This window comes from Leucoraja erinacea, unplaced genomic scaffold, assembly GCF_028641065.1.
Source record: "Leucoraja erinacea ecotype New England unplaced genomic scaffold, Leri_hhj_1 Leri_155S, whole genome shotgun sequence".
In the NCBI taxonomy this organism is placed as follows: Eukaryota; Metazoa; Chordata; class Chondrichthyes; order Rajiformes; family Rajidae; genus Leucoraja; species Leucoraja erinaceus.
The window spans coordinates 194,353-207,336 of NW_026575847.1; the positions used below are offsets into that span (position 1 = coordinate 194,353).

A 12,984-nucleotide genomic window follows, 5' to 3' on the forward strand; every position below is an offset into this window, starting at 1 on the left:
TGTCCTCCATGAGAGGACAGTCATACTCATTTCGAGTGACCGCCGATGATGATGATGAATGAATAGGGGCCAAACGTGGACAGGTGGTATTAGCATAGATGGGACATCTTGGTCGGCATGGGCAAGTTGGGCCGAAGGACCTGTTCATGACTAAGAGTGGGCAATAGAAAATAGGTGCAAGAGGAGGCCATTCGGCCCTTCGAGCCAGCACCGCCATTCAGTGTGATCATGGCTGATCGTCCCCTATCAATAACCCGTGCCTGCCTTCCCCCCATATCCCTTGACTCCACTAGCCCCTAGAGCTCTATCTAACTCTCTCTTAAGTCCATCCAGTGATTTGGCCTCCACTGCCCTCTGTGGCAGGGAATTCCATAAATTCACAACTCTCTGGGTGAACAACTTTTTTCTCACCTCAGTCTTAAATGACCTCCCCTTTATTCTAAGACTGTGGCCCCTGGTTCTGGACTCGCCCAACATTGGGAACATCAATAAGATCCAAGGAAATGTAGGGAAAACCCTCTGCCACAAGACTTACCGGATAGTTAGCTTCAGGAGCTCCTGAGCTCCTTGCGAGTCCAGGTGTTGAATAGTTTGAGCTCGGTCGAGGCTTTGCTGCACAAACAGCCGGGACGAGTCCTCGTTCAGCGCGTGGTTGGACGAGTCCGACACAGACACCATCTTTCTACCTGGCAACTGCAAACACAAAGCACAGGCTCGGCCTGCTTCTCCATCCACCTCCATCTCCAATCAGTTGGCCATCACTGGTCATTACTATCTAAATGGCGTCAAGTTGGGAAAAGGGGAAGTACAACGGGATCTGGGGGTCCTTGTACATCAGTCTATAAAAGTAAGCATGCAGGTACGGCAGGCAATGAAGAAAGCGAATGGCATGTTGGCCTTTACAACAAGAGGAATCGAATATAGGAACAAAGAGGTCCTTCTGCAGTTGTACAGAGCCCTAATGAGACCACACCTGGGCGTATTGTGTGCTGTTTTGGTCCCCTAATTTGAGGAAGGACATTCTTGCTATTGAGGGAGTGCAGCGTAGGTTCACAAGGTTAATTCCTGGGATGGCGGGACTGTCATATGCTGAGAGAATGGAGCGGCTGGGCTTGTATACTCTGGAGTTTAGAAGGATGAGAGGATATCTCATTGAAACATATAAGATTGTTAAGGGCTTGGACACACTAGACACATGTTCCCGATGTTGGTGGAGTCCAGAACCAGGGGCCACAGTTTAAGAATAAGGGGTAAGCCATTTAGAACGAAGATGAGGAAAAACCTTTTCACACAGAGAGTTGTGAGTCTGTGGAATTCTCTGCCTCAGAGGGCGGTGGAGGCATGTTCTCTGGATACTTTCAAGGGAGAGCTAGATAGGGCTCTTAAAAATAGCAGCGTCAGGGGATATGGGGAGAAGGCAGGAATGGGGTACTGATTATGGATGATCAGCCATGATCACATTGAATGGCGGTGCTGGCTCGAAGGGCCGAATGGCCTACTCCTGCACCTATTGTCTATTGTCTATTGTCAACCAGGACTCCCAATCAACTTCCGATCGGACAACGGGAAACATACGGAACCAGGACGGCAGGGCGGAACAGCGGTGGAATGGCTACCTCACAGCGCTAGAGTCCCGGGTTCGATCCTGACTATGGGTGCCATCTGTACGGAGTTTGCACGTTCTTCCTGTGAACACTTGGATTTTCGCCGATTTCAAACCCAGAAAATAGGCGCAGGAGTAGGCCGTTCGACCCTTCGAGCCTGCACCGCCATTCAATATGATCATGGCTGATCATCCAAAATCAGTACCCCGTTCCTGCCTTCTCCCCATATCCCTTGATTCCATTCGCCCTATGAGCTAAATCTAACTCTCTCTGAAAACATCCAGTGAATTGGCCTCCACTGCCTTCTGTGGCATAGAATTCCACAGATCCACAACTCTCTGGGTGAAAAGGTTTTCCTCATCTCAGTCCTAAATGCCCGACCCCTTAATCTTAAAACGGTGACCCCTGTTTCTGGACTCCCCCAACATTGGGAACATTTTTCCTGCATCTACCCTCTAAAAGTTTTATACGTTTCTATAAGATATCCTCTCATCCTTCTAAATTCCAGCGAATACAAGCCCACACTCCAAGGACCTGCCCTCGGTGGGCCGAAGGGCCTGTTTCCATGCTGTATCTCTAAAACTAAAAACTCTGTGAAAATATCTTTCCTCCTATCACCCGAACGTTTTATATCGACTCATCCCTAGTTGAAGTTGCAACAAATGAGAATTATTCTGCCACCAGCACATATGACAATCAGGCACTCTTGATTCTCTTGAACAGAGACCTGCATATTTTACAGAAGCCATTTAATCAACACACGTCTTTGGAGTGTGGGAGGAAACGGGAGCACCCGGAGAAAGCCCACGCAGACCGACACAGGGACAACGTGCAAACAACTCTACCGCTGCGCAACCCTGAATGTCACCTTTACAAATGTCAGTGACAGATAGATTCTTGATCAGTGCGGGTGTCGGGGGTTATGGGGAGAAGGCAGGAGGATGGGGTTAGGAGGGAGAGATAGATCAGCCATGATTGAATGACGGAGTGGACGATGGGCCAAATGGCCCAATTCTGCTCCTATCACTTATACCCTTATGAAATGTCATCCATCCATATAAACTTGACAATAAACTTGGTTCTTGATTAGTACGAGTGTCAAAGGTTAAGGGGGAGAAGGCGAGAGAATAGGGAGGAGAGGGAAAGATCGATCAGCCATGATCGAATGGCGGTGTAGACTCGATGGGCTGAAAGGGCCTGAAACGTTACCCATTCCTTTTCTCCAGAGATGCTGCCAGACCAGCTGAGTCACTCCAGCTTTTTGTGTCTATAATCTGTTTCTGACATAGAAAATAGATGCAGGAGTAGGCCATTCGGCCCTTCGAGCCAGTACCGCCATTCAATATAATCATGGCAGATCATCCAAAATCAGTACCCCGTTCCTCCTTACTCCCCATATCCCTTGATTCCGTTTAGCCCTAAGAGCTAAATCTAACTCTTTCTTGAAAACATCCAGTGAATTGGCCTCCAGTTTCTTCTGTGGTAGAGAATTCCACAGATTCACAACTCTCTGGGTGAAAAAGTTTTTCCTCACCTCAGTCCGAAATGGCCTACCCCTTTTTCTTAAACTGTGTGTGGCCCCTGGTTCTGGACTCCGCTAACATTGGGAACATTTTTCCTGCACCTAGCCTGTCCAATCCCATACGCATTTTATATGTTTCTGTAAGATCCCCTCTCATCAATCTAAATTCCAGCACTTCCATCCTTCTAAATGGCGTTGAACTCGGCGTGATGTACTAGTACTGCGGCCCGCCCTCCCTCTTACCTGCAGCGGCGGCACCAGGTCGGACAGGCTGTCCCGCAAGTAGGCGTAGTGTCGAAACGTGTGGTCTGAGAAGAGCGCTGACATGGTGGGGCAGGTCTTGGCAGCGTTGAAAACCAACACCAGCACGGCAATGTCTGGTACCATCTCCAGTTAAGAAACATTCTCTGAGCATCTTTAACAAATCATAGAGCGTGGATACAGGCCCTTCGGTCCAACCTGCCCATGCCATGCAAGCCCATGACCCCCTGCCTGCGCTTGGTCCATATCCCTCTAAACCTGTCCGATCCATGCGTCTGTCTAAATGTTTCTTAGTTCCCCAGTTCTAAATGTTCCCCAGTCTGAAGAAGGGTTTCGGCCCGAAATGTTGCCTATTTCCTTCACTCCATAGATGCTGCCTCACCCGCTGAGTTTCTCCAGCATTTATGGCTACTTAAACTTTATGATAGCCCCTGGCTCAACTACCTCCTCCGGCAGCTCGTTTCATACCCGCCACCCTTTGTGTAAACATTGATAGAATTACTTCTATTGATGCTCCTGAACACATCATCAGTGATGTAACCTGGGGTCATTGGGTGTTTCGGGGGTCTTTCAACATCAGATACCCTCGCCCAGGCAGCCGGCCATGGTTGATCAGACCACGTCTTGTGTTCAGGTGGCATTCGCTTCTCCCCATGGACCTCCTCTCCTGATCCAGAGCCATTTCCAGGCACCCGAAAAAGGTACCACATCACCCCGATCCTGGCCTCTCTCCACTGGCTCCCTGTGCAGTTCCAAATACATTTCAAGATCCTCCTTTATGTCTACAAAGCCCTTAATGCGCTTGCCCCCACCTACATCAAAAGTCTGCTTACCCACCACACCACCCCCAGATCCCTCAGATCGTCCGACGGGGTTACTGAACATCCTGAACTAGGCATAAGCTCAGGGCGACCGACCGCGCCTTTGCGGTTGCAGCTCCTAGACTGTGAAACAGCATCCCTCTTCCCACCAGAACTGCCCCCTCCATCGAGACTTAAAACTCATCTCTACTCCCAAGCCTTTCTTGACGTCCTCTGAGCGAGGGCGATATGTATGTATTTATTCTATAAACCACTGTTGTATAACGTTAGTACCTCTACCAATGTAAAGCACTTTGGCCAACGAGAGCTGTTTTTTAAATGTGCTATAGAAATAAAAGTGACTTGACTTGACTTCTCCGCTGCCTCTGTGGTGTTCTAGATGGCCCTTCCCCTCGCCACTCCGTTGATGCCCAGTGCGCTCAAGGTTTTGTAGAGCGATTGCCCTGCAAAACCTCTGCAGCCAACCTCGATGGGCATACACCTTGCCTTCCAGCCCTGCTTATGGCAGTCTATGACCAGCTCTTCGTACTTGGTCTTCTTCCTCTTGTGGGCCTCCTCCAGACGGTCCTCCCAAAGCAAAAAAACAAACCCCTCAGGTTCCTATTTCTTTTTCCCTTCACCATAAACCTATGTCCCCTGGTTCTCAATTCCCCTATTCTGGGCAAGAGACTGTGTGTGTTTACCAGACCTATTCTTCTCATGATTTTGTACACCTCTATAAAACCACCCCTCATTTATTCTCCTCTCCAACTCTGTACAAACACCATGGTAGACTTAAATGCTGGTGTATCTCAGCGGGACAGGCAGCATCTCTGGAGAGAAGGAATGGGTGACATATCCCATATCCCCTGTTTTCTGAATCAGGATACAAGCCGGGTCATCCATGTCGGGCTCGGGCGTGTCAAAGTACGGGTGTGTGCTGAGCAGTTCCGGCACTATAGGCAACACCAGGGTCGGATGCCGGCTCCCCACGTACTTGAGGCATCTGCAAAGACGCAAAACGCAGTCAAACTCATTGCAGGTTCTCACCAAATCACGGTCTGACGTGGGGTAGCATTGACAGAATCGCACTGGTTCATAAAATGGCATTTAGTTTAGCATGGGCAGCGTCAGAAACCTGGGTTCAATACACACATATACACGCGCGTGTGTGTGTGTGTGTGTGTGTGTGTTTATGTGTGAGTGTTTGTGTGTGAGAGTTTTTGTGTGTGTTTGCGTGTGTTGAGTGTTTGTGTGTTAATGTGTGTGTGTGTGTGTGTGTGTGTGTGTGAGTTTATGCGTGTGTGTGTGTGTGTGTTTGTGTGTGTGTGTTTGTGCATACACACACACACACATATATATATAGAAAACAGACAAGGAGACAAACAATAATATTGCAGTCAAAATTAATAGTTGTTCCCCACTCCTCCCCTCCCCCACAGTAAAAAAAGATTCACTGTGTGTTTGTGTGTATATATATGTACAGATGCTTCCAGATTTACGACGCTTCAACTTACGATATTTCGACTTTACGATGGTTGCAAACACTGGACAAGGGCAGCGAGCTGGCTCGAAGGGCCGAATGGGCCTGCTCCTGCACCTATTGTCTATTGTGCTGCTGCGAGTATGAATTTCATGGTTCCCGTTCAGGACATACCACAATTAAACACTCTTGACTTAAGACTGCGATCGATATAGATATTTTGGAGGATAAAAGCAGGGCCCCCGACAACCCTTGTAAAAGCACAGGAGAGGACTCACTTCCAGATGGAGTTGCGGTCGGTGGGATACTTGGCCAGGTTTTTCAGCAGCTCCACCAGGGCCAGGTGGATTCCGTCCTTGGTGGACACATTAGTGTAGCACAGCAGCTCATGGAGAGCTTCACGGATGTCACGGGAAGAATCCTGACAAAGAAAAGGACAAAATATGAATATGTGTCTGTTCCATTTATGGAATTTATGTGAATATGTGATTCTGTTCCATTCTGTTTTGTTCGTTTTTTGCACAGTCCGCGAGCATTGCCACTTTTCATTTCACTGCACATCTCGTATGTGTATGTGACGAATAAACCTGACTTGACTCCCTGACTCATACTCAATGTCCCAATACAATGCCATTTGATCTTCTTCTTGCGTACGGCGTGCACAGCCTAAAGTTGTAGGGCGACTTGTCCTATTTGATCTTATTTGAAGATTGGGTTGATTGCATTCGTCGGGTTGATTGCATTCGTCGGGTTGATTGCATTCGTCGAAACAGGGCGGACCACGTGAAGGTTGCAATCTCCCACTGCATAACATTTGTTTAAGAAGGAACTGCAGATGCTGGAAAAATCGAAGGCTGGTAAAAATGCTGGAGAAACTCAGCGGGTGAGGCAGCATCTATGGAGTGAAGGAATCCTTCGCTCCATAGATGCTGCTTCACCCGCTGAGTTTCTCCAGCATTTTTGTCTACCTACCCCTATATCATTTGATCAGTCTGAAGAAGGGTCCCCACCCGAAACGTCACCCATTCCTTCTCTCCAGAGATGCTGCCTTTCTCGTTGAGTTACTCCAGCTTTTTGTGTCTATCTACGGTTTAAATCAGCATTTGCAGTTCACCAGGTTAATTCCCGGGATGGCGGGACTGTCATATTCTGAGAGAGTGGAGCGGCTGGGCTTGTACACTCTTGAGTTTAGAAGGATGAGAGGCGATCTTGTTGAAACATATAAGATTATTAAGGGTTTGGACACGATAGAGGCAGGAAACATGTTCCAGATGTTGGGTGGCCACAGTTTAAGAATAAGGGGTAAGCCATTTAGAACAGAGACAAGGAAACACTTTTTCTCACAGAGTTGTGTCTGTGGAATTCTCTGCCTCAGAGGGCGGTGGAGGCCGGTTCTCTGGATGTTTTCAAGAGAGAGTTACATAGGCCTCTTCAAGATAGCGGAGTCAGGGGATATGGGGAGAAGGCAGGAACGAGGTACTGATTGGGGATGATCAGCCATGATCACACATTGAATGGCGGTGCTGGCTCAAAGGGCCAAATATTGGCCGACCCCTCCCTGCAGCCCAGACCCCTTGGGTCCTGGCGACGTGCTGGCTGGTGTACGGGCCGGGGTAAGAGAGAGAGCTCACCTCCAGCACTGCCAACACCGTGTCCAGCTGGTCCTCCCGCAGCCGGATGTGGCACGAGATCTTCCGCAGGGCGTGGATGGAGCCCAGCCTCACCTCCTCGATCTCGTCGTTGAACATGTCCACCAGGAAGTCCAGGCACTTCTCGGCGAAGGAGGCGGAGGCCTGAGCCAACATGCAGAGGGACTCCACCGCTGCATTACGGACCTCTGCTCCACAAGGCGAGAGAGAAAAAGGCCCGGCAAATTAATTCAGTCATTGATTCATTACTTGACTGCTTCTCTTTTGAGAAGCAAGAGCAAAGAATTAAACCCCTGTCCCACTTTCCCGAGTTACTCACGAATTCGCCCGAGTTTTCCCCTTGCTTCAAACTCGGAGAATGTCCTTAGGAGTCCGTAGCGAGTCCGTAGATATTTCGTAGTGGCTCGTAATGCCAGCCGTAGGGCATCAGGTAAGTCGGGACGTTTTTTCAGCAAGTTAAAAAATTCCACGAGCAAAAAATATAGCCCTACAGCCGTACCTACAGCTGGCTATTACCGTAATTCGCCGAGTTTGAATCAAGGGGAACTCAGGAGAATTTGTGAGAAACTCGGGAAAGTGGGACAGGGGCTTTTCTTCACTCCTTACAACGCCTTGTACGACAGTGCTCGCAACTTCTACTGAAGGGTGGATAGGCGTTGGCTCGCTGGAAGCTCATCCGCCCTTTGACAGGTCTTGTTTTTGGTCCTGCTGGGGGTCCACAGCCCCCCTCCTCCCCTGGCAAACCCGGTGACCTCACCTCACTAACCCGAGAACATAGATTTAAGGCGAGAGGGGGGGAGGGGTAAGATTTAATAGGAACGTTTGGAGTAACTTTTTCACACAAAGGGTGGTGGGTGTATGGAACGAGCTGCCAGAGGAGGTAGTTGAGGCTGGGACTATCGCAAAGTTTAAGAAATATTTGGGCAGGTACATGGATAGGACAGGTTTGGAGGAATATGAGACAAACAGGTTGGATTAGTGTAGATGGGGCATGTTGATTAGTGTGGGCAAATTGGATCGAAGGGCCTGTTTCCACGTTGTATCATTCTATGACTCTATTTAGACAGGTACGTGGATAGGGCAGGTTCAGAGGGATGTAGACTAACCCTTATTAATCCTTGCCATGTATAATCTCCACTACACATGCAATTCTTTACAAGGTATTACTGTACTACACAATATTACACTAGCAATGTCAGCCGGCTCTCAGTAGCCATGCCGAGCTGGATATGAATGGCGGGCAGTTTAAATGTTCCGGATTACTTATGGAATAATGATGAATCTATCACATTGAATGTTGGCGTGGATCATTCACAAGCATGGGCCAAACAGAGGGGACTGGTGTAGACGGGGCATATTGGTCAGTGATACCAATGAATTAAGATAGGAACATAGAAATCTAGGTGCAGGAATGTTGGCGTGGATCATTCAGGCCTTCGAGCCTGCACCGCCATTCAACAGGCTATGATCAGGAGATTGATGTTAGGGATCCAAAGGGTCACAGCTTAAGGATAAGGGGAAATCCTTATCCGAGATGACCTGAACCTTCACACAGAGAGTGGTGATCCCCTCTCTGCCACAAGGGCCACATCTAACCAGTCCCTCTTTTAATATAGCCAATGAACTGGCCTCGGGGATCCCTCTGTGGCAGAGAGTTCAGAGATTCACGTGTGAAAAAAGATCATATTCATCTCGGTTTTAAAGGATTTCCCCCTGCACCTTTCTATGCTCTATGACCTATGTTGGTCAGTGCGAAGATGGGTGGAAGGGCCCCGTTTCCACACTGCACCAGCCCCCCCTTACCGTACATCTCGTCCTCCAGCCCGTGAACGAAGGCTCCGCAGGCCCCAGAGTTGATCAGGTTGACCGTGTAGGTGTCCACCGCCTCCTTGGGGGCATCGTCCCCCCACTTGCGGCCGCTGGAGAACTCGCCCGAGGTGTACAGCTCCTTGGCCCGCTCGTGGGCGCTGCGCTTCCTCTGTCGAGCCAAGGACAAGGGGGAGAAGTCAAGCCCCAGTTAAGCCTCAATCAATAAAGTGTCAAATAATAATCCAGTGTTTAATCTATAACGTTTTATTATTAATGTTTTATGTGTCATTCCTAACTGTCACTGTATATGTCATGTTGTCACTTGTGGGCGGAGCACCAAGGCAAATTCCTTGTATGTGAATACTTGGCCAATAAACTTATTCATTCATTCAAATGGCCCAGCTTGGTCTTATCGAGTCCACACACAAGATTAGAAGATTAGAACACACTTCACGGCATCTGCATACAATGGTGTCTGTCTTGCGCTTCATGTGCTTCTTGTGCGTGATAGTGGAAGGATTAATGGAAACAGAGCCTTTCACTATACGGTAAGTTTCAATGAAGTCCCCCCTCTAAACTCCAGCAAGTACAGGCCCAGTGCCGTGAAATGCTCATCATATGTTAACCTACTGATTCCTGGGATGATTCTTGTAAACCTCCTCTGGACCCTCTCCAGTCAGCTACGAAACCAGCTATATTTCTACATACTGGAGAGCTACATAGCCAGCTAGTTGGCTACCTACTGGATAACTAGGTAGCTAGCAAGACTGAGCTACATACAGGATAGCTAGGTAGCTAGCTAGATGGCTACACACTGGATAGTTGGATTGCTAGCTAAATACTGGATAGCTAAGTAGCTGGCTGGATGGCTACATACTGAATAGCTAGATAGCTAGTGAAGAAAGCAAATGGCATGTTGGCCTTCATAACAAGAGGAGTTAAGTATAGGAGTAAAGAGGTTATTCTGCAGTTGTACAGGGCCCATGTGAGAGCACATCTGGAGTATTGTGTGCAGTTTTGGTCTCCCAATTTAAAGAAGGATATTCATCTTATTGAGGGAGTGCAGCGTAGGTTCACAATGTTAATTCCCGGGATGGCGGGACTGTCATATATTGATAGAATGGAGCGGCTGGGCTTGTAACTCTGGAGTTTAGAAGAATGAGAGGGGAGCTTATTGAAACATATAGGATTATTAAGGGTTTGGACACGCTAGAGGCAGGAAACATGTTCCCGATGTTGGGGGAGTCCAGAACCAGGGGCCACAGTTTAAGAATAAGGGGGAAGCCATTTAGAACGGAGACGAGGAAACACTTTTTCACAGAGAGTTGTGAGTCTGTGGAATTCTCTGCCTCAGAGGGCGGTGGAGGCCGGTTCTCTGGATACTTGCAAGAGCGAGCTAGATAGGGCTCTTAAAGATAGCGGAGTCAGGGGATGTGGGGAGAAGGTAGGAACGGGGTACTGATTGTGGATGATCAGCCATGATCACATTGAATGGCGCTGCTGGCACAAAGGGCTGAATGGCCTACTCCCACACCTATTGTCTATTCTTCCTTGGATATGGTGCCCAAAATTGCTCACAATGTGGCCTTCCCAATGCTTTAGAGTCTCCACATTACATCCCTGTTTTTGTATTCTAGTCCTATTGAAATAAATGCTAGCATTGCGTTTGCGTTCCTTACTGCCGATTCGACTTGTAGATTAACTTATTGGGAATCCTGCACCAGCGCTCCCAAGTCCCTCTGCACCTAAGATTTCTGGATCCTCTCCCCATTTAGAAAATAGTCCACCCCTTTATTCCTACTAGCAGAATGCACGATTCCACACTTTGCTACACTGTATTCCATCTGCCACTTCTCTGCCCACTTTCCCAACCTGTCCAAGTCCTTCTGCAGAGTCCCTGCTTTCTCGGTAACTTGGCGAACCTCATTCAGCTTCTAAGAAAGTAGAGGGTGATAACAAATATTACAAGCAGGCAGAGACCATTTGGCCTAACATCTCTCCGCCAGTGAATGGGGCTGTCCCACTGTACGAGCTAATTCAAGAGTTTCCCCTGATTCGAACTTGGAGAATTACGGTAATGGCCGCTCGTGGGTACACGGGGCTCTCGTGGACACTTTTCAACATGGTGAAAAATCTTCACAAGTCTTCCCGAGCTTACTGCGTTTCCCGAGTACCTGCCGTTAGCGTTACGAGCCGCTAAGAGACGCCCCCGAGCTCCGACGTACCCCCTACGTACTTACCACGAGTTTGATTTTTTTTAAAACTCGGGAGAGCTCTTGAATTACCTCGTACAGTGGGACAGGACCTAAAAGGAGACCAACCCAGACTAATTGGAACTGTTAGTACCTGCACCCATTAAATATTGTTTCAATGGGAGGGAGAATTCTATGTTCATATCTGTAGGAGCCATTTATGTTCAGGCGTTCCTCTTGGCATGTTATATTATTTTGTCTAGATATTTCTGGCAGTATTATTTTGGACACTTGGGGGCGTACATTTGATGATAGAGGGGTGTAACATATGTGCTTAGTGGACAGGGAGGGAGTGCCAGACACAGGAGGTGGAGAGTACACAGTTCGCTACAGATCGGGGGAGAACAGAAAGTTACAATTTGTATTATAATAAGGAGAACCTGTTACGTTCATCTCAGTTTGTACAACTACTTAAATAACGTCTAACGTCTTCTTACAGCTATTATACAAAAAATCCAGACAGCACGGTGATGCCCTGGAGAGGAAAAACTTGAGCGCCCTGGAGAGGAAAAGACTACAAAAAGTAGTAAACACTGCCCAGTCCATCATCGGCTCTGACCTTCCTTCCATCGAGGGGATTTATCGCAGTCGCTGCCTCAAAAAGGCTGGCAGTGTCATCAAAGACCCGCACCATCCTGGCCACACACTCATCTCCCTGCTACCTTCAGGTAGAAGGTACAGGAGCCTGAAGACTGCAACGACCAGGTTCAGGAATAGCTACTTCCCCACAGCCATCAGGCTATTAAACCTGGCTCGGACAAAACTCTGAACAATAATAATAGCCCATTATATGTTATTTGCACTTTATCAGTTTATTTATTCATGTGTGTATTTATGTATATAATGATACATGGACACACTGATCTGTTCTGTAGTCAATGCCTACTATGTTCTATTGTGCTGAAGCAAAGCAAGAATTTCACTGTCCTGTCAGGGACACATGTCAATAAACTCACTTGACTTGAAATCTTTTCTGCACCCTGACACACTTCCTGACTCATGCTCAATTCCATGACTAATGAAGGCGTGCCCACCATACGCCTTCTTCAGCACTCTATCTACTTGTTTTGCTACTTTCAGGGAGCCTTGGACTTAACTCCAGGATCCCAGTACCCTGCCATTAACTGTACACCTTCCCCTAAAGAATCAACTAAACAGTAATTAACGAAAGGGAAGATCTGTTCTTTTTTGGTCTGCGTAAGATCCTATTTACCTGTGTAGTCATGGCAACAGAAAGTTGCACATTGGAAAAGATAGAAATTGCCGTTACAATACCATTGGGGTGAAAGCTGCCTAAGTGAAATATGATATAGACACAGAGTGCTGGAGTAACTCAGCGGGTCAGGCAGCATCTGTGGAGACCATGGATAGGTGACGTTTCACAGAGTGCTGGAGTAACTCAGCGGGTCAGGCAGCATTTGTGGAGAACATGGATAGGTGACGTTTCACAGAGTGCTGGAGTAACTCAGCGGGTCAGGCAGCATCTGTGGAGAACATGGATAGGTGACGTTTCACAGAGTGCTGGAGTAACTCAGCGGGTCAGGCAGCATCTGTGGAGAACATGGATAGGTGATCACAGAGTGCTGGAGTAACTCAGCGGGTCA

General features: G+C 48.0%; 1 protein-coding gene across 1 annotated transcript in view; it reads right to left on the minus strand.

The window, feature by feature from the left end:
• The window catches only part of ints4 (integrator complex subunit 4), a 66,887-nt gene that overhangs the window by 25,334 nt on the left and 28,569 nt on the right, over positions 1-12,984 (minus strand). The window contains exons 10-15 of the mRNA XM_055665853.1: positions 9,123-9,297; positions 7,302-7,507; positions 5,949-6,091; positions 5,078-5,193; positions 3,370-3,503; positions 536-693 (exon numbers count right to left, since the gene is read on the minus strand). Of these exons, the coding sequence (XP_055521828.1) occupies positions 536-693; positions 3,370-3,503; positions 5,078-5,193; positions 5,949-6,091; positions 7,302-7,507; positions 9,123-9,297 (932 nt within the window). The remainder of the gene's footprint in view (positions 1-535; positions 694-3,369; positions 3,504-5,077; positions 5,194-5,948; positions 6,092-7,301; positions 7,508-9,122; positions 9,298-12,984) is intronic.